Source organism: Squalius cephalus, assembly GCF_949319135.1.
Source record: "Squalius cephalus genome assembly, chromosome: 13".
Lineage (NCBI taxonomy): Eukaryota > Metazoa > Chordata > Actinopteri > Cypriniformes > Leuciscidae > Squalius > Squalius cephalus.
In genome coordinates this window covers 8,384,774-8,406,687 of record NC_137134.1, presented here as the reverse complement: position 1 = coordinate 8,406,687, position 21,914 = coordinate 8,384,774, and the positions used below count along the sequence as shown (strand labels likewise).

The 21,914-nt window shown below is 36.5% G+C and overlaps 2 protein-coding genes and 1 long non-coding RNA gene across 3 annotated transcripts; 1 reads left to right on the top strand and 2 right to left on the bottom strand.

Moving 5' to 3' along the window:
* Positions 1-1,186: 1,186 nt before the first annotated feature.
* Positions 1,187-6,203, bottom strand: LOC307170338. Its single transcript, XR_013823348.1, has 3 exons — positions 6,036-6,203; positions 4,709-4,752; positions 1,187-4,594 (listed from the first exon to the last, which is right to left on the bottom strand). It is a non-coding gene; the product is annotated as an uncharacterized lncRNA (long non-coding RNA).
* Positions 6,204-10,004: 3,801 nt separating this feature from the next.
* dynlt2b (dynein light chain Tctex-type 2B) lies at positions 10,005-16,896 on the top strand. Its single transcript, XM_079889716.1, has 5 exons — positions 10,005-10,207; positions 10,397-10,530; positions 11,803-11,872; positions 12,373-12,436; positions 12,507-16,896. Exons 1-5 carry the CDS (start codon positions 10,053-10,055, stop codon positions 12,552-12,554), a joined length of 471 nt encoding a protein of 156 aa, XP_079745842.1. The 5' UTR covers positions 10,005-10,052; the 3' UTR covers positions 12,555-16,896.
* A 1,005-nt stretch (positions 16,897-17,901) lies between these two features.
* On the bottom strand, positions 17,902-21,516 carry nmur1a (neuromedin U receptor 1a). Its single transcript, XM_079889714.1, has 2 exons — positions 20,579-21,516; positions 17,902-19,151 (listed from the first exon to the last, which is right to left on the bottom strand). Exons 1-2 carry the CDS (start codon positions 21,468-21,470, stop codon positions 18,763-18,765), a joined length of 1,281 nt encoding a protein of 426 aa, XP_079745840.1. The 5' UTR covers positions 21,471-21,516; the 3' UTR covers positions 17,902-18,762.
* Between the last annotated feature and the right edge of the window lie 398 nt (positions 21,517-21,914).

Here is a 21,914-nt window from a genome sequence, read left to right as displayed (position 1 = left end):
TGATAATCTATAAATCGTGTTCCGGGGCGGGAATGTCGTGTAGTCCCTACCAGCCGTTTGATGTAGTCCTTGGCGATTTCTTTAAAAGCAAATATCTCCCTTTGCTTTGAACTTTGAGCGTCGTAACTTTGCAGATGTTGTTTATGCTCAAACAGCAACATTACATACTAACTAAAGTTAGAAAAGTGAAATCATAATCAACCACCCATTTAATAAAAAGGTTGAAAAACAAACTTTTCTCATTGCAGCAGAAGGATAGTATACCAGCATTTAGGGGGGCCTTTGAGCGTTGATCTGGAGAAGGAGGGGGCCTTGGAGTAAAAAAGGTTGAGAACCACTGCTTTAAGGGACTTTGGTCTCGTTTCTAAGGCTGCGTCCTCCGGAGGTCATATTTGTCAGCCACGTACGTCATTGAGGCTGCCTCATTTCAGAAAAGTAACCATTACATTCCAGAGAAAGAAAGAAATTTCAATAATTTACACCACAGAAGGAATAACGGTCAATTTTATAATTGGATACACAGGTTTCCCTTGCATCCTAAGGGGATAGAGCTAAGAAGTGAGGAAAGGAAATGAATATGCACAAATAAGAAATGAGTAGCACCCAGTATATGACTCTATAAAAGGTAAAAAAAAGACCTACCTGAATGACTCAATGAGCACAATCAATGGAAAATTAGATACAGTGCTTCCTCATGAGTAGGCTATGATAAATGCTTAACCAGCACTACTGTGGTTATCTTGATGATTAAAAGGAAAACATTTCACTGTAAACTTAAAGTAAGTGAAACTTGCATTGGCCCACAGTTTTTTAATAGGCTGCTTCTCATTAGATATTCAGGACAAGCCCTGTGTGGGTGCTGGAAACTGTTCGACACGCAGGTTAGAGTCATACTTCTCAAGGTGTTTGCATGTTTTGCGGTTTGAAATGGTAGGTTTGGCTGTTCGCAGAAATTTCAGAGAGAAAGGAGTCTTCTTTTTCTCCAGCTCTCGGTTAAAAACGCAGTATATAACTCCATCAACACTCCTACTCACAACTGCCAACACACACAGCCACATCTGATGTTATCTTCATGACCATGCTTATGTGAACCTTCCGACAGAAGTAAACAAAAGCAAATGCTCTGAGGCGTTCAGGACTGTGTGTAAATTCAGAAATGCAAATTCAGAATTTTTCAGAAATGACAGACTGTGTAAATATGTCTATATTTTGAACAACTTCAGCATTTTTACAAATCTTATGAGAAAACTTTGTGGCTATACATTCATATGTAGTACAGAAATCATTCAAGTACAATATTTACAGTACAAACATAGTGCAATAATCAGCATGTAAAATTTACATAACAGTACACTAAATACAGTCACTTATGTTTTTAACATGAATAGTGTTAGGATATACAGAAGCATTTTAGTAGCGCATAGGGAAATAACAGCAGGAGTATAACAAAACCATAACTAATTTTCACTTTTTCTGATGAAAATGTAAGTGATGTTTGTCAATGCAAAACTTGGCACCACACTCTCAAGTCACTATGATTTCCGAGTCTTGATATGACTCAGGTCAAGCCCTGGGGATTTTTTGGCCAGTTTTATCAAATCAAATCGTAAGTCTTATTATATTAAATGTAATAGCACATAAACCTCTCTTCATAAGCCCCACAGTTTGAGTTATCATGCCTGTGTTTACCACATACCGTGCAAGTATGAGCAATAATATGCTTGTGGTTGCAACATAGCCTCCTTGTAAAAACGTGCCTCTACCAACATTTTTGCAAAACTTTAAAACCGTACCAATACAGACAATTCACTGCAGTTTCCAGCTGAAATGAACACTAGTGGCAGTAAAACACCACAAAGCCAAACAGACAACTCTTATTCCAGTTGAGACAAATAATGATTATGGGGCAGCTTATTGATTCATATTGTCATAGTTCTATTAATAATACTTTGTATGTTATTACTTCAAAACTATTTCACCATACTGTATGATATATATGAACAAATATATTTTGATGTTTGCGTCACATAACCAGCTCCATATGGCTTTTCTGATGTAGCCCAGCTAACAAAAATATGTTATTTTTGCTAATGTGCCCATTAAGTTATGAAAACATTATTTCTGAATGCCCAAAACATTTTAAAGTATTTTAAAACCATTTTCCCTTGGTTATGCGAACTTTAAAGTGACATTTCATTTTATAATTTTGCAAACATTATGGGAACGTTAGTTTTGAATGTGAACATTCTGAGATAAACATGAACATTCTAAAACAAGTAGTAACATTTAAAAAATAAATGTTAGGCGGACATCCAACTAAAAAAAATCAGTAAACAAACTATGTATAAATATTGTTTTTGTGCTGACATTTGGAGAACATTAGTAAAGACCAGATAACTTTGAGCAAACGTTCTATTAAAGTTACTGGAATAGCATTTGGCAGAAAGCTAAGAATGTTCCCTGTTAGCTGGGAGTAAACTTGCTCAGTAGCTCACTGGGGACAGGAACTAGTACAGGTAAGCTACTGATGCTAAGCGCACGGGTACAAGTCCCGTGAAACTCACGACAAAAAAGCTCAGAGACTTGTAGAAGCGAGTGTAACCCTTCCTGTTCTAAACGCACAGCTCTGAATGGGATTTGAACCGGTGTTTCTGGCATGGGAGGTAGGCGCTAACAAGGACGCTAAAGACCGCAGTCTCTAGTGTCTGTCGCCAGTGCACCTCTTGAGGCCAGGGGAGTGAGGTTTACTAGCATAAATCTTTACTAGCTGAACTCCGTTACACTCACCCAACTAAACCTCACTCCCACCCGGGTCACGGCACCAATATAACCTCTGTTTTACTCACACAGCTCTTGCTAGCTGGCCTCAGTTACACTCACTACCCCAAACCATCTGGGTCACGGCACCAATGTAACCGCTGGTTTACTCGCACAGCTCTTTCTAGCAGGCCTCAGTTACACTCACCCAACTAAACCTCACTCCCATCCGGGTCACGGCACCAATATAACCCCTGTTTTACTCACACAGCTCTTGCTAGCTGGCCTCAGTTACACTCACCCAAATAAACCTCACTACCATCTGGGTCACGGCACCAATATAACCCCTGTTTTACTCACACAGCTCTTGCTAGCTGGCCTCAGTTACACTCACTACCCCAAACCATCTGGGTCACGGCACCAATGTAACCGCTGGTTTACTCGCACAGCTCTTTCTAGCAGGCCTCAGTTACACTCACCCAACTAAACCTCACTCCCATCCGGGTCACGGCACCAATATAACCCCTGTTTTACTCACACAGCTCTTGCTAGCTGGCCTCAGTTACACTCACCCAAATAAACCTCACTACCATCTGGGTCACGGCACCAATATAACCCCTGTTTTACTCACACAGCTCTTACTAGCTGGCCTCAGTTACACTCACCCAACTAAACCTCACTAACATCTGGGTCACGGCACCAATATAACCCCTGTTTTACTCACACAACTCTTGCTAGCTGGCCTCAGTTACACTCACCACCCCAAACCTCACTCCCATCTGGGTCAGGGCACCAATGTAACCGCTGGTTTACTCGCACAGCTTCAAGCGGGATTTGAACCGACCTTTCTGGCATTGGAGGTGGGCGCACTAACAAGGACGCTAAAGACCGCAGTCTGTAACGTCAGTCGCAAGTGAAATGACCTGCACAGCTGTTACTAGCTGGCCTTTGTTACATATGCTGAACACAAGCTGAAATGGCATGGTTGCTTCAGCAAATGCATTTTTATCTCATGCTAACACTATCGGTAAGGTCTAAGGTATAGGATTTAGTGTAGGTGGTACATTATTTTCAAACGGGATAGCACATTAACCTTTAGCGCCACTCACTGGATATTTTATTTAAAAACTGCCCCGATATGTACAACAACCAACGTAATAAAACATTGCCAGATTCACGTTCTGTTTCAGATAAAACTGAACGGTTTCAGTGTCACTCAATAGAGAGTTCACCTTGAAAGTGTGACAAAATGTGCAAGAAGCTACATAATATCATTTTGCAGAAATGTCACCACAGGCACGTTTTTTTCCAGTGAGCTTGTGTAGCATAATACAAAACAAATATATTCAAGTACCTCGGGTTTCTTCATGGGGGCTTCTGTGGTTAGCACCTCACTATGACTCAGTGTTAACAGTTTAGCACATTTACAGTATGAGTTTGAACTAGTTAACATGAGAGGATGTGGCAGTTTGTGATCACAATTATTATCAAAAATTATAACAGTCCTAAACTGTTCATGATTTTCTCCCAAATAGTATATATTAGGTTTACGTGAGCAAATGTTAAAATAGACTAACTTTAGTGGACATTGCGTGACATGATTATTATTTTACTCTGACTATCACTTAATGGCAAGTACTTGCTGTTTATTTCTTATCCGCCCACCAGTCTGTTTTTGCTGAGGGAAAATGATGGCAGCATATTCCACTCCATCCTGGGCCTTTGATGTCGCCTCGGCAGGTTTTACTCTGTCATCTCTTTCAGGTCTATTTTGAAAATCTAACTCTCCATACTCCACACAGCTGACGACCACAGCACCGGATCTCCCACACTGCCCCTGCAAACAAGCCCAAGCCATAAAACACCAAAAGTGACGAAAACAGAGCTGAAATGGAATTAGTGTCCAAATGTTATTGAGTAGCTTAGAGAAATAAAGAGGTCATGATCGTACCTGTTGTGTTGTTCTGTTGTTCTGAACTGCTGGGTTTTCTGCGTCTGAGAAGCCATGCATTTACAATTAGCAAACAGTTAGCACTGATATGCTAATAAGATTTCCACAAGCAAACTACCTAACTGCATGATCTTATAATGGGCTACAAAATGGCCACTTGTATAAAATCACTTAATTAATAGCTGATGTCAACTTTAGCAAATGTCAATACAGAGCATTTCCTAAACATAAAAAAGCTGAATGACTTTTATGACCGTTTCTTTGTCATAGGATGAGAATGATTTAGCATTTCCCCAGCCCAGTGTTATAAATCTCTCGCTAATATAGTAAATCTGCTAATTTACTTATTTTAATTTAATAATTTATTTCCTTTTAATTTGTCTTATTTTTTCTCTATTTTAGATTTTAGTTGAATTTTTTACTTTTTTACTTGAAGTACCTGAAGCTGTGTTCCCGAGTTAAATTGATCTGTTACTATATTTATTTTCCCTCTTAAAGTAATGAACTATTCCATAAATAAATAAAAACAAAGAGGTGAAATCTTCCTGGATAAGTTACTGTATATTTGACAGTTATGGATGACTGTAAAATGTCAACCCTGTTACTGTAGTTTTTAAAGCAAATAAAACATTTAAAAAGCATTTAGTTTAACGACCTTGAGCACAAGACTTGTAAATGTCAATCTGTAAAACCTCAACCCTGTTATCATCAATGCTTTTCTTAGCTGAGGGCACAATTATGTCCCAACATACCATTCAAAAGTCTGGGTCCATAAGATTTTCTAAAATGTTTTAGAAAGAAATTTCACCAAGGCTGCATTTATTTGATCAAAAACAGTAAAAATACAGTAAAAATAGTAATATTGTGAAATAATTATTTTATTTTAAAAATAACTGATTTCTATCTGAATATAGTAAAATGTAACTTATTCCTGTGATCAAAGCTGAATCACTCCAGTCTTCAGTATCACATCTAGTATGATGATTTGATGCTTAAGAAATATTTCTGATCATATTTTCTAGATTCTTTGATAAATAGAAAGTTCAAAAGAACAGCATTTATTTGAAATAGAAATCTTGTGTAATATTAAATATTTTTCTTAATCTTGTAATATTTTTTCTAAAACAGACCCCAATCTTTTAAAGTGCACACCAGAAGTTATGAATTTAGCATGAGATGGCACAATGCATTTAAAACATTATTTGTCTGATGTTCCAACTTTGAAATCTTACAAACATTTAATTGTTAAAATCACTCTATCCAACTATTAAAGCAGCTGTTTTATAGAAATCAATTTGTATCAAATAATGATACAAGCATACATTACCTGGTTTTCTTGGATAGGTCCTGTAGAACCAGAACAATATGCCCACAAAGAGACATATACATATAATGACTGATGTAGAGAAGAAAATTATGAATGATTTTTGTTCCGATGTCTCCGGTTTAGGAGGATTCGTCACTACGTCTTCATGTGGAGTTGTGAGTATATTTTCTGAAAGAAAAAGCACATCTTTATAAACGGCTAATTATTATTAATAAAAACTTTCGTTACAATTATCTAAAAATGCAGACCCAATAGCAACAGCACATAATGTTATATGAGTATTTCACTGAACAAAAACAACACAAAATTGAGGTTTTAAGAGGAAACCCACCTGTTGTTTTATTCCATAATTTGACTTTAATATAGATTTTGTTGCTCTCTATAAGAGGGGTTTTACCATCAGAAAGTGCGGCAAGATGGTACAGTCCTTCATCTTCCAGAGAGAGATTTGTGATGTGTAGTGTGGCAGAACTGTTTTCCACATCACTGAGTGCAAATCTTTCTGAGCAAAAAGAGGTCGTTTGTTTGCAACATCCTTTCTTTACCTCATTTTTGTACAGACAGGGAAAACTGTTGACAAATGAATCTTGAAAAGTGAATTTAACGGTGATGTTTTCTTCCGACGTACCATTGACTTCATGCGTTGATTCCACTGAAATAAAAAAATTCACACTGTCACTTTAAAATATTTAACTGTTTAATGGCAGGTTCTCATTGGCACAACTTACCCCAATCATCAATAAACTGTTTTTTTTTTTTTTTGGAGCCAAGATCTAAATTTTGGTAAAATTTTATAATAAGGTTTCATTCATTAATTATCATGATCTAACAATGACAAACAACAATGACAAACTTCAACATAGGGCTGTGCAATTAATCATAATCGATTTTTTAATTTTACATTTTTTAATTTTTTTATTTCAATTATAGCTTCCAACGATTATGAAATGAATAAAGGTAAAACAATTATTTGTGTTCTGCTGCCGTATTCCGTCCTGCGCACATTCCTTTCCTTTCCCAGACAGCAACATAGTGCCGGCCCAGATCCGGCCCACATCTGGTAGTCATGGATTCCACACGGCCCAGATGTGGGCCGGATCTGGGCCGACACTAGGTTGCTGTCTTGGGGTGCTCTTTCGTTCCTACCTAAAAGCCTGAACTTTTCAAACATCCAAATCAGCCAAATAAGTGAGTGTTGTAAAATGCAGTCTACTGTTGCTAAACCTCTATAATAGACGTGTTATAAAAAGCACATTAAGCCACAAAACAGACACTGTTCAGGCGGCATACCGAGAAGAGAGCCGAACGCAGATATGCAAAGTATACGTGACCTTCGGATACACGCCGAAGCGGTCAAATAGCCTACACACAAAAAGTCAAAGTGCCGTTTTGGCAAGTATTCTCGTAAACACAGTCGGTTTTGTCTTAAGTGTCTTTTGTGTAGCAGTATATTGCATCCGGTGCATTCGGTCTTAAAGTGACAGCGGCCTAATAAACCTGCTGATAATCAAACAACAAAAGACAAAGGAAAATCATTCACCAATCTTGACTAAATAAATTAAGTAGCTTTAATAAGTCGTAATCAATATTTGACTATACAGTAAGAAAATGCAGTGCTGTTTTACATTTGATCTGAATACCACTGTTAGTACATCTTCCTGAACAAAATAAAACACTTTAATGTATTTTTGTTCAGTTACATTTATTTTGTCTGTTTTGTCTGTAATTAGTTTCATTGTTCTTACTGTATTGCTGACTGTTGACCTGTCTTCGGTTTTGAGGACCTTTTACGCTCAGTAAGCCTGTAATAGTTTTTGATGAAGTACCGATAACTGAAATTTCACTGATATGTACAATTTTTCATATTGAGCACCAAAAATCATGTGAAAATAATCGCGTTTTCAATATTGACCAAACTAATCGTGATCATGATTTTTGCCATAATCAAGCATCCCTACTTCAACAGCATTCATTAATCTTGATCTCAACATTTCCTAATACATTTTTAAGATCAAAGTTGTATCAGTTAACATTAGTTAATACACTGTGTACTAACATGAATGGGAAGATTTGCATTAACTAACATTAACAAAGGTTAATAAATGCAGTAAAAAATATTGTTAGTTCATGTAGCCTAAGTTAATGCATGCCAATTAATGTTGACAAATGAGACCTTTAAAGTGTCACCTTAACTGTTGTGTGTATAAAGAAACCTAAACTGAAAAATATTAACTTAAATGACAAATCTGACAACTTCAGTGAACCCAAACATCAGTAAAAACAGTGTGTGTCATGATGTTTCTTTTTCGTGATAAATAAAGCTACTCAGAGTTATCTCATTATCTACATGACGGTGTGATAAAGGTCTGAAACTCTTCAAAAGGTTGTTTTGCAGATCTCTGGTTTCTCACATTTTCCATGAGTCAAAGGAAATTTTTCGGTACTTCAGTTGTCTCTCCTTTTTTTTTGTACAATACTAAAAAACTTTTCAATAAAAATATATTTATGTGTAATTACAGTGGACAAAAAAGTACATTATTTGAACACTTAAACGGATGTATAATGTGACATTTCAAATCAAGTGGCATTTATTTTAAAGAAAAATATGCACAAGCATGCTTATATATCAAATGTAATGTTCGACTATATATATATATATGTATATATGTATATATATAATATAGCATTAACTGGCATGCATTAACTTACATGAACTAACTATTTTTTTTACAGCATTTATTAACCTTTGTTAAAGTTAGTTAATGCAAATCTTCCCATTCATGTTAGTTATTCATATATATTTATATATATGATACATGAATAGATTTACAGTGTTTTCACCAACTTGAGTGTACAAAAATGTTCAAATTTCTTTGGTTTTATATAGTGCCTTAGTGTAAGAAACACGTTTGCAAAGCTGAAGCTGAACTCAACAGACAGGAAAAACAAAACCAAAAAAAAAATGATCGTGACCTCTTTTACTCACCGTTAAGAATCAAGTACAGCATGAATGATAAAAGTAAGAGTTTCTTCTCGAGGTCACACTTCATGCTGCAGATGGAGGAGAGCATATGAACGCAGCCAGCGGAGATGCAAACGCCTTCCCGTTTCTGCTGATTTATGCTTTGCACTAACATTCTGTTTATAAGAAAACCTCCGTCTTTCAGTGGGAGGTACAGACAGGAACTGTCATCGCATTCAGGCTTTTTTTTCCTCTGCCTTTTGTTCACTTTCAGTTCTCTATAAACCAATAGCATGAGGCTAGAGATTATAAAATCTAAATGAACAGTTGTGACAGTTTAAATGTGGCCTGTTACATATTTGTGATGTGATTTTGGATCCTACAGTTTTGTCATATTTCATCTCTCATGTGTTCACACAGTCTCACCACAAGACCACCGAGAGACCACCCTGAGTTTCACTATCCCACAGAGGAAGTGTGTGTGTGTGTCATGCAAACACTTATAGACTGCATTAATTTATAAATACATTTTAAAACTGAGGCATATTTAAACAACCCAAACCTAAAGTTGGTGGAAAACTTTGACAGCACAGTTGAATTGTTTAAAAAAAAATACTGGGTTTTTTATGTTAATTTCCTAAAACGTAGCGTTTTATATATATTATTATATAATATATTATTATATAATATAAAATAATATTATTTTATATTATGGTACTTTATATACATACATACATACATTATATATATTTTTCCACAGTATTATTGTCTTTATACATTAAAATACATATAGCTGCCTTGTAAATTTTAGGATGAGGGTCCATGGCATCCAAAATGTGACCCTTCCTAAGCTAATGTGTGGTTTTTATTGTGTTTAACTAATGTCTTCCACACTCAATATGAATTCATTTAGGATAGTTATGTTTTTCCAGAAATCGTACTCAAGACAACGCGAATGTATGCCTCTGTCGAACACGCTGAGCACGGTTTAGGTTTAGACCGAACGAACGCACCCGTTCATGTGCGTGACGTCATGACGTTAGCCCGTTCCCCGGATGAAACCGAGTTGTTATGACAACGACGGTAAAGCCGTAAAGCGAAAGTACGGTTGCACACCAAACGTGTGTAACTTACACGGTGTAGCTCGAAGTTTTTCATTCATGGATGCCGGAGCTAACACGTATCTCATTAGACCGAATTATAAAGACAAGTAAGATGAACTGCTGTTCCTTTTCGACGCTTAAAACTAAACTTAGCCGGTTAAAATGGCAGCTAGCTAAGCTTAACATTAATTATAACAGGGCACGCACAGCTCTAAAATGCATTTATGGAGTAACGTTATTATTAACTTGCTAAACTTGATCCAGATACCTTTTTTCGTTCGTTTTTCCTGTCGTAGGTTCAAGGCAGGGGTGGCAAAAGAGTGCATCAGAGAAATCCTCAGGGAACAGCTGTATGGAGTGCAGTTTAATCCAGACGAGGCTCCCGCTTTATCAAGATCTTTAGCAGACTCGATTAAAAACAAACTGAAAGGTAAGAGGCGTCGATACTGGTCGGTTTCTTGCTGACAGGGATTTAATACTAGAGTAACTTTACTCCATTGCAGTGCTTGAGTAATATTAACGGCGAAAATGTACTTTACTCAGGTACGAAATCGTTTTATAACAGGGGAAAAGGCCGTTTATTGTGTTTAAAAACGGGTTGACGTTATATATATATATATATATATATATATATATATATATATATATATATATATATATATATATATATATATTGGCGAATTAGCCTAAATGAATCTGTATAGGCCTATAACTTACTTCCCAGTTAACAAAAATATGTTCTATGAACGTTTTCGCTAACGTTCAAGTTAGCCTAGGCTATTTAAAGTTATTTAGCTTATTTGGTTCCCCCAAAAATAACCAAACGGGAACGTTCTGTGTTAACTGGGAAGTTAGATTTCTGCATACGTTCAAAACGTAACAATAAAATAAAATAAAAACTAATCAATTTTATAATTTTACCAACATTTTGGGAACGTTACTTTTGAATGTTCTCTGATCATTCTGAAACAAATAGCAACATTTAAAAAACTAAAACACGTTCAACTTAAACGTTTTCAATTAACGATATATAAATAATGTTTCTGCGCTCACATGTTGTGAACATTATTAAATAACAGATCGCTCTGAATAAACATTCTTCTTACGTTAATGGAAAAATGTTTGTTCATAAATTTGAGAAAACTTTGCCAAAATGTTAGCCAAACTTCTTGAGACTTAGCTGGGTTTTGTTTAAAAGATTAATTGTACTATTTCAATTTTCACAATACCTGTTTTCCAGAGTTTTATTGGCACCAGTATTTGTTGTTTTTTTGTAAAAAAAAAATAAATAACAGAAAAACAAAAAGAGATGCCAATATTGAGTTAGCTTCAACATTAACAATATTGAGCGCACGAACGGTGCTTCTATCCTGAAAAATAGCCTTGCTTTCATTTGTGGAAAATGAAATATGGCGTCTACTCTGATTAAAGCCGGGTTCACGCTGTACGATTTTAGCCACGATTAGCCTAAAAGATTCCTCTGATATGGTCTAAAGTCTGATTGCTAGTTTGACATGTTCGCCGACAGCCGATTAATGGCCATTGCCATCAGATTTTACCTCTGATGAAACTCTGGCAGTTGCAGAAGATTTGTATGTTGTATTTGTATGTTAAAGTATGTTTTTGGCTAGAAATGTTGAATGATACTTTGAGTATAGAGTATATTATAAGCATGGAGTGATGATATTTGTGCTCTTTTCAGATGTGGGCTTTGACAAATACAAGCTCATCGTGCAGGTGGTTGTTGGAGAGCAGCGTGGAGAGGGAGTCAAGTAAGTGTAATACTTCTTAGGAAAACAGGATGGTCTTTAGCAAACCCGAGCACTCGTTCTGCGTTCTTCATACGGTATAGACCCACAACCACACACATTATCACATGCAAGACTTGCCCTCAGATGTTTAGCTGTGACCTTTGGGTTGTTTGCCACTTAGATGAGGTTTCTACTGAGGATACTGATCTTTCTAGGACACCCACATCGAGTAAGGTATAATCTGACTCACTGTGGTCTCATGCTATGAAACCAATATCGCAGGGCATCTGAATGTATTTGCAGGTCTAACTTGTCAAGAACTTTTCAATAAGGCCTTATCCCAGATGTTTTCATACTAAGATCACCCATTACCATCGACGGAAAAAGTGCAGTGTTGTCAGTTACATATTCAAAAATAATAATTATTATAGTATATAGAATTCAGATTTTTTTCTTTTTGAGATACAATTCGAGTGTTTGTAGCATAAGGTCAATCTTTTTCTCCAAATATGTTTTGATAGGATGGCTGCACGCTGCCTCTGGGATGCAGACACTGACAGCTGTGCTCAAGATATATATATGAACGTAAGTGAGGAATTAATTTGACTGACTTTGCATTAAAATGTGACTTAGTTTATCTTTCTTTGTCTAATAGGACAGCTTGTTCTGTGTGGCCGCTGCATTTGGTGTGTATCATTACTGAAGACACAGAAGATGTGCTGAGGACCGAATATTTTGTAGAGGGATTATTTTTGTGATATTTATTTAAATCATCACATTCAGTTTTTAATATCAATTGGTCTGAATACCTCTCTGTATGATATTACTGTGTGAATGCCGAAACTGTTAATGTTCATATTATATTATTATCACCTTACAAAATATTACAGCAATATATTTTGACATGCAATGCTGTCTGTTTCTTATGGATTAAAGACACATAAGTCCATTCCTGAATGCCGATTAGTGAAAAATAACTACATAAATTGGTTAAATGTGAAAGGTTCCCCCTACTGATTGTTTATGAGAGTTACAAGAGTCAGATGACCCAGTTTCATGCTGGCCTATATCTTACTGTACTTACCTCATGTTTGCATTGGTGAAATCATTAGTGAGAGTGCAGAAACTGCGTTGCAATGATAAGATCTTCATTCACGCGATCAACAGGCTGTCATCTGCTCAATGCTCATCACTGCAACCTTTTATGTGATGGGAATAGATCTAAATACTTAAAAAACTTCTCACGATTCGTTAATCCCGATAGCTGTAATAGTAAAAACGTATAATAGCTGTAATAGTAAAAGTTTTCGAGAGAGTTCCACATGTAATGCTAAATATTTCATATGCAAGCATGTCAGCCAATCACAGCAGTGGGCGTTTACACTGAAGTCTCACAGCAGACACGCCCCTTCAAACAGAGCGTTCAAATCAGAGGCTAAAATCAGGCTAGGAAATATGCCTTTTATTTCTAAATTATAACAACTTTTGATCTAAAAAATATACTAACATTATAAGGGCGCCCCAGGAAACATTCTAAAATAATAAAATAGTTCATGCAATGGGACCTTTAAAAAATATTTCACATGCTCTCCTCTCTTGGTAGCTAGAGATCACTTTGTGGAAAGGATTCCTAAATGACCTCTGACCCTGCTAGGATTACAGTTTTATTTTGTGGTTTTGCGTGTCAAGAAAGCTACTGTAAGTTTTTCAGGCAACCCATTTGGAAAATTGGAAATGCGTCCTTTCCTTAGCATTCTCTAAAAATTGGGATGTCAGTTCTCTGTTTCAGCCTCATGCTGATGAAATATAATTGTGTGATGAGAGACTGACAGTGTGCTTTTCCCTGCCTATTGCTCATTAGTCTTTTGTTTTGCCGCTGTGTGTGTGGTTGAAAATCAGTCAGTGTGATTGTTGGACTGACAGTGATGGACTAGCAGAGAAAGCCCACGGGTGTGAAAATAACAAACACAGATACAAACAGATCATACTACAACATAAACATACTAAAAAATGTCTGCCAGTGGATGTTTTAAGGAAGCCTTATGCTTTTTTTAAGATGGTTTCTCATTGAAGGATTCTTAATTCTTTTACATATTGGCAAATTTTTAATAGTTAATAAATTCATAGTTATTATTGACAATGAGTTACGAATATTGAAAATCTTATGTGATAAGTAGTTATTTATTTATTTATTTATTGTATACTAATATGCATATTATTGACAGTAATGTTAAATATGTATAATGTATAATTATTGATTATCAATTTAAAAATTGAAAATAAATTATAATTATTAATTGTGAAAGCCATGTAGTCAGTAAAAATCACTTGAGGTAAAGTACAAAAAGGGACAAAGCAAAACATAACAAAGCAAAACAACAGAAAAAAAAACAGTACAGAACAAAACAAAGCAAAACATAACATAACAGAACAAACGAAAAGAGAAAATTGAAACAACAAAACATAACACATCAGAAAAAATAAAACAAAGCAAAACATAACGGAACAAACGAAACAGACAAAACAAAAGAGAACATAACAGAACAAAACAAAAGAAAAAAACAAAGCAGAACAAAACAGAAAAACTGCAACAGAGCAAAATGAAAAGCGAAAAATCAAAGAGAACAAAACAGTGCAAAAAAACAAACAAAACAAATGAATACAAAACAGAACAGAACAAAAGAAAACAAAACAAAATACAGCAAAGCAAAACATAACAAACAAATACAGAACAAAACATGAACAAAAAAAAAAAACTAAAGAAAACAAAAAACCAAACAATAGAACAAAAAAAGCAAAACATAGAACAAAGCAAAACAAAACAGAACAGAAAAATAAAACAGAACAGACCAAACAAAAAACGTTGTTAGCTGATGTGTTGACAAATACAGGTAAAACCGCTGAAGACATGCATCTACAATCGCATACTGTAGGGTAGGCACTACATTTGGTCTGAAACTTACTTCACGACTGTTAGAAATGATGTTGAATATAGTATATCGCTGTACAGTGTCCATCGGATGCACACTTCAGAATCTTGCAGAAGTAGTAGGTCACCCAGGAACTTTTCGCCTTCTGTTTAATGAATACTGCGAATTCAGAACATATTACATACTGTATAGTGTACTGTATACTTCGCCTATTATACAGTATAACATTAGGCATATTCGGATGCAGTGAATGACTTGAGTTTGATACAGTTGGTAGGAGAGGAAACTGACAGACAACAAATCCCGGTTACCATAGTTACCCATTCATTAGTTTGTGGAAAACAAAAATACGTTTCCTATTAGATTTGGCTTATTTTTTTAAGAAAACATGCTGAGATGTTGTTGTGTTGTATGTATCATGGTATCTGTGATTTATTTGCCCCACAATAAATCATGAGTCACCGACTGCATCTATGATTGGAAACGATATACTCTTAATAATAAATTTCCTCAGAGTCTTTGATATTACTACAGGTCAGACCCCATGTGCCTCATTATGATTGAAGAGACTCTGAGTTATGAATAAACCTTCTGAAGCACAGTTATTATTCAGGTGGGAGGACAGGATATTGCTTTGTGGCTTTTAGCATCTCCTCAATAAAATTCTCCGGGAAGAAATGACCCATGTAATTGGCTTCACAGACTTCATTTACTTTCCCTGGAGTGACCTGTGCCATTATCCCAGTAGCCATCTCCCATTTATCCTGATTTTACCAAGGATTTTCCTATAGAAGGAAGCTGGAAGCATTAATTCTACTGTGGATGTGTGTGTCTTACTGTATATCAGCAAACTGTATGAAGACATTCAGCTGTGGTTTGAAGACCAATACTTTTTATTTTCAAAGCTTTTCACAAGAAGAGATTCACTGTATACAATTCATTTTAGATTCTTTTAGTTAGATATATCTCACAACATTGGACATTAGACATAAAATACAAAACATTTCATCATAAAATATGTTCTAATGAACATTCATGTGCACAATAATGTGCACTGATGAATCATCAACAATAAGACCAGGAATGTGATTTAAGAATTTAAATAGGGCCACTTTTGATAGCTTAAAAAAAATGATGATAAAACAATGGCAAATACTTTAATTATCAATTCCACAGTGCATGACAAAAACTGAATGTTACATTTCGTCAAGGTTTTGTCTTGAATCTCTTTATTTAGTAGATAAATGTATGAAATGTAAATGTGAATTTCACAATTAGCATACATAGTACAAACTAAATGATCTATGGTTTGAATTGGTATTTTCCATATAATACGTGTGCATGGTTCAGGGCTGCAGTATATGCACTTAATCTTATGAATTAGCTTTCTGTATTATTCCTCTTATTTTAGCCTGTAAAAGAATGTTAATTGTTCTCAGTATCTGTCAAATGTCATATTTTGAGTCATGCAACTGCACAGCAAACACGCCGAATGAATTATGTATGCAGCTTGCACAATAAAGGCAAAAATATAAAGCTATAGCCTAATATTCATCTGCGAAATCACAAACATTGCGCCACTTTAGACGTTTTCACTAACACTATCAGCAAGCTCAATTATTTTTATTATTTTTTATTTTCGTCAGATATTTTGTATATCTGAATTTCACCAACAGCTAGTTAGTTAGTTTCTGCAGGTTACATAATACACATGGCGGCAAGTGAGTTATTCGTTCATTCAACCAATTTGCTCAAAATGCTGATTCGTACTGGAGCAAATTGACCAGTGTTGAGGGTAATGCATTACAATAACGTGAGTTATGTAATAAGATTACTTTTCTCAATTAACGAGTAAAGTTGCGCATTACTTTTAAATATACAACAAAATCATTTTTAATTTTTAAGAGTAATTTTTTCAAATAAAGCCGGGTGCACACTGTCCGATTTTGGCCGTCTGAGACAAATTTTGCTAATCCTAAAAGAATCCTCTGATCCTAAGCTAAAATCTGAAGTTTTTCATCGTTAGTTTGACATGTTCACCGACAGCCGATTAATGACGTGATACAATTTGACCTTAGATGAAATTCTGGCTGTGTCAGAAGATTTGACTCTCAGTCCTGCAGTGTGACTTCTACGACGACCGTCCGCCGGCATTTTGACAGTCAAAAATAGTCGATCTCCGAATGCGAATGAACTGACTCTGAATTTTAGCATTGTTTCTTATATGAGGATCCTTTTTCAAACACAAGGTCAATATTGATTTTCGGTAACGACAAAACAACAAATTATCCATGAATTTATATGGAACTAAGCTTTAGGAGCTTTCCATCTTTACTCTCCTCCCTGTTACGTTGCATTCGGAGATTGACTATTTTTGACTGTCAAAATGCCGGCGGACACAGAGACAGTGAGTTGTTTAAAATCTTTCTTTTTAGTAAACTCTGTGTACACAAACACTGTTCTCAATGCTGGAGTTCATGTGTAGAGCCACTGGTGATACTTCCAGCAAAGTTTCATGTTGTGTCGAGCCTTCTTAGTGTTTTAAAAATAGAGATTTTTGATGCTATCATAGTCGTGCCCCAAGCACTCCCATTCAAAAGGCATTTTGACCGAAAACGAAAATATGGTCAAACTTAAAAGTGGCGTTTCCATTATAGTTATGCTTTTAAACGAAAGTTTGCCTCGGGCAGATTAACAAAAAGACCCTAGGTTGCATTTTGGAGACAGTTATCCTTTAAGTAACGCAACTTAGTTACTTTGTTTTCCCATTTAATGACTGACAGCTCTCATGTCCCCATGTTGAGAGAAATTTTGTTGGGTACTGTTGTTCTAGACAAGGATGCATTTACTCATCTCTCTTGCGCAGGTTCAGTATTCCTCAGAATAAATAAAAACACTGAAACACAACAAACCTGCAATAATTAAATATGTTAAATATGATAAACATACTTAATGCATTTAATCTCACTTTTTTAACCAATGTCTTTGCTGCTGAACTTTGATGATTCATTTCATCCATACTAATAAGAAATAATAACTTAAGATAAACATCACATTTGTGTTTCTTTTTTTATTTTATTTTTATTACTTTCTTCTCCTGTGTCATTTAACTTTTGGTGCGAAAAGGGCTTTTACATTTGCCAGAAACATAACTTTTTTTTTTGTTATTATATTTCAAACAAGCAAGTCCAGCCCAGGTGAGAAAAAGTAACGCAAAAGTAACATAACCCATTACTTGCCATAAAAAGTAACTAAGTAACACAATTGGTTGCTTTTTTAGGGAGTCGTGCAATATTGTAATGCATTACTTTTAACTTTCCCCAACTCTGCAAGTATTTATGTGTGATTCATTGAATCATTCACTCAACCACTTTGTTCAAAAACACGTATTCATTCTGTAACAAACACAGCAACTGAAGCCCTTTCCATCCAGCAACATGGTTTCCATCCCAAGTATTCAAGAGAACAAAATGGTAACTTCCTGGGAAATTGGTGCAACATATCTGTAGAAAGGGAAGTTGCTGCAATCGGGGAAGCCGTTGTGGCTCGTTTTTGTACATCATAAATGACTTGCACCTTGGAGTAAGCAGACGAAACTCAATATTCTGGTGTTTGGGAATGCACTCGTGTGAGACAGTTGAATTTGAGTTAGTTAGATATTGGCAGACAGTGAAGAGACCTGAACGGCGGTATAATGAGACAATTTCCAGAGGGTAAAAACAAACCAATCTGCATAATTTGGTATGTACTTAATGGAAAATGAGTTCCAGTCTGGCTGTGAATACATGGGAGGGAATCACAGATTCTTTGTTTTGTTAGAAAATCAAACCAAATTTGATTTTTGCCCAGTGTTGCCTAAACATTTGTATACCTACGTATAATTTATGTTTAAATTTATGATTACTGAACTTTTGTAAAGTTGCAGCATTCATTTCAACATCAAGCCATATAGTACAAAATGTACACGTTGAAGTTTGTTTCTCAGGAAAAGTTGGTCTTATTCTCCTGGCATCCATCCATATCATAATCTTCTCCTTCAGTAGTATTGGTGCCATTGCAGGGTGGGACTTCACTCACAGTGCTGCGCACGGTAACCCTTGTCATGCTCAGAGAGTATTTCCTTGGGGCGGGATGCCATTTGTGGTGGCACATCACCTCTTTAAACATCTCCCTGAAGCGGGTGGACATAAGGTTGTAGAGAATTGGATTAATGGCTGAGCTCAGATAAAAGAAGACCCCGGAGATGACATGGACATACTCATAGACCTGGAAAATCTTCATGTGTTCACTCTTCTGGTCTATGAAACTCCACATGAGACGATCGGTGTGGAATGGAGCCCAGCAGATGCCAAACATGACCACTAGTACAACTGAGGAGAAAATACTGTGTTACAGATAAAATCATTTTTTCTACATTTATTGTTATTGTAAAAACTTGACAACTGACTTTGTGAGGGCTTTTTCAGAATAGCAAAAAAAAAAAAAATCCTATAATTATATGTATACATTAAAGGTATAACGGAGGATTTTCTTTTTCCGGGTGGATCATCAAGACTATTGGTCCTCCTAAGTGTCAATCATTCTGGTGATATGTTTACGTAAGGCCGTCATACGTGCTCGTGCACACGATTCACACGATGGCGTGCGCTCAAAACACAGGTTGGGCTTCCCACTGATGCCTCAGTCGCCAAGTTTCTACTTGACAGGTAAAGTTTGGCATGCTATTTGGAGAAATCCATTTAAAATCACTGCTAGTAAAAGTTAATGTAAGCTATTATTAGCTCGTGCATGCTCTCTCGTGCACACGTTTAATAGGCGTTCCCTCTCGGGAGCAGGTAGAGTGTTGCGCATGTGCATTTTTTCAAAAAGTGGAGAGGGTGGTTCTTTTCTAAAATTCGGGAAAATCCTCCGCTATACCTTTAAGAACAAACCAAGTTAAATATTATTGAGCATTTCAGTCTGTATGTTTTGACTTGAACTTATGTGTTCCTGATTACATGGATAAATAAGGGGAAAACAACTATGAATTGTCACTCACTTTGAAGAGTGATGAGATCCAATTTAATGTTAATAACAGACAAAAATAGAAATGATTAAGAGTGCTTGAAGGAAGCACACACCCAAACTAAATTGTATCTCAAATGCCATGTTACTCTACTGCTTGCCTACATTTCCAGCAGTTTTCATTTTTCATTTTTATGCGACTTAAATATAAGTAATCTTATGGCTGCAGAAGACTTTTAATTTATTTTATATATTTTAATATAGTAGACAAGACGTTTGGAGTTCTGAACATTATGTTTATTTTCCATTGAATTTAACACCCAGTATTATGGGATCTTGTTTCTACCACGGAATAATAAAAGTCTCACAATTCTCACAATTCTCTCACAATTTGGGGTAGGGTTTAGGGATATAAAATGGTAAAAGGGCTTAATCTTAATAATAATGTTTACGTTTAAATGTCACCAAAACGTCCATTTTGTACATTTCAGCATCTACCCAAATGTACAAGAAGTAAATGTCGCACCCTTAAATGTTATGTATTAATACCTACGTATTAACAATGACTATTATTTAAATGGTTATATGTCAACAATGATTTGGGGGTATTATATATCATTAGAATGCAGATACTGCAGTCTATTCAGTGCATTAAACTCAAGATGTGTTTCAAAATGACTCAAAGTAATGGAGCTCATCACATATGTTAAGAATATGTTCGAGTGTAATATGATTCAAAACAGCCGTGGCTACATCCAAAAGAATGCAATTATTGGCCGGCTGGCCTACTCACACAGCATTTTAGTGACCTGCTGGCGACGTTTCTTCTGCTGCTGACTGCGCACATTAGAGGAGCTGTCTTGTCCCAGACTGGCTTTTGCCTCCAGGACCTGCAACATCTTCTCTCGCTTCAGCCGCATGCCGATGAGCAAATACAGCACACTGATGGTCAACATGGGCAGGAGGAAAAACAGCACAGTGGTGATTTGGATGATCAGGTTGTACATCCAGCGTGGCTTGACCAGCATGCAGGTGGCGGATGTGAGCATGGCTCCTGCTCCTTTCCCTTTGGGAAGAGGGAGGGTGAAGATGCCATGGAGGCTGGTGTTGGGAATGGCGCACAACACAGACACGCTCCAGACGGTCAAGATCACGCGCTTGGCGTGAGTGCGCGTCACTACGTATTTGGCCCTGAGCGGATGGACCACGGCTATGTAGCGCTCCACGCTCAGCGCCGTCACATTGAGGATGGAGGCGAAACACACAGTCTCAAAGAGGAAGGTCTTGAAGTAGCAGCCGCCCTTGCCCAAAAGGAACGGATAGTTACTCCACATTTCATAGAGCTCCAAAGGCATTCCCAGGAGAAGCACCAGCAAGTCCGACACCGCCAGACTGAACAGGTAGAAGTTGGTGGGTGTCCTCATGACCTTGTTGCGAGCGATAACAATGCACGTGAGAATGTTTCCCACTGCTCCCACCAAGAAGATGAGCAGGTAGGTGATGCAAACCGGCAGGAACACCGGGGAACGTCTAGGTCCCAGATATTTCTGCAGATACTCATCTTGGTTGAGGCAAAACTCTTCCATCTCCACCTCAGTGAGGTTCAACACAACACTGGTGTTGCACAGCAGATCTTGGATGCATCTTGAAGCAGAGGAATCCGAACAGTTGGGTTGGGCAATCATTCTGAACCTAGTGAATGAAAGGGGTTGGAGACATCAGATGAGGAACAAATTTCTTGGCAAGTGGACAGATTGAGGATCTTTTGATGGGAGACAGATTGAGAGATTTTTTGATGGGGGACAGATTGAGAGATTTTTAGGCAGTTGAGAGTGAGGCAGAAGGAAACAAGGAAAGATAATATGGGACTGTGGGAGATTTTATATTAAAACTTTTTTTTAATTCTCATATAAATAATGGGAAGTTGATTCATACACTAAGCACATGAGGAAAGCTGTAGGCGGTAATGGTCAATGTTATTATAGCAGAATTGACGCCCCGAGGTAAATCTGATTGTGTCTTTCAGAAGCAATGCAAAACTCATGCAAGCAGGCAAATGAGACAATTTTTTAAAGGCTGCAATTTGGCCATAATTTATTAAATTCACTTGGAAAGAAAAGAGGAGATAT

Bases quoted from the DNA above. Each gene is read 5' to 3' on its own strand.
- dynlt2b (XM_079889716.1), top strand. From the start codon at position 10,053: ATGAAACCGAGTTGTTATGACAACGACGGTAAAGCCGTAAAGCGAAAG. The intron at 10,208-10,396 runs GTAAGATGAACT...TTCCTGTCGTAG, and splicing joins AGACCGAATTATAAAGACAA to GTTCAAGGCAGGGGTGGCAA. The intron at 12,437-12,506 runs GTAAGTGAGGAA...TTTGTCTAATAG, and splicing joins CTCAAGATATATATATGAAC to GACAGCTTGTTCTGTGTGGC.
- nmur1a (XM_079889714.1), bottom strand. From the start codon at position 21,470: ATGATTGCCCAACCCAACTGTTCGGATTCCTCTGCTTCAAGATGCATC. The intron at 19,152-20,578 runs GTGAGTAGGCCA...TTTTCTCCTCAG, and splicing joins GCAGGTCACTAAAATGCTGT to TTGTACTAGTGGTCATGTTT.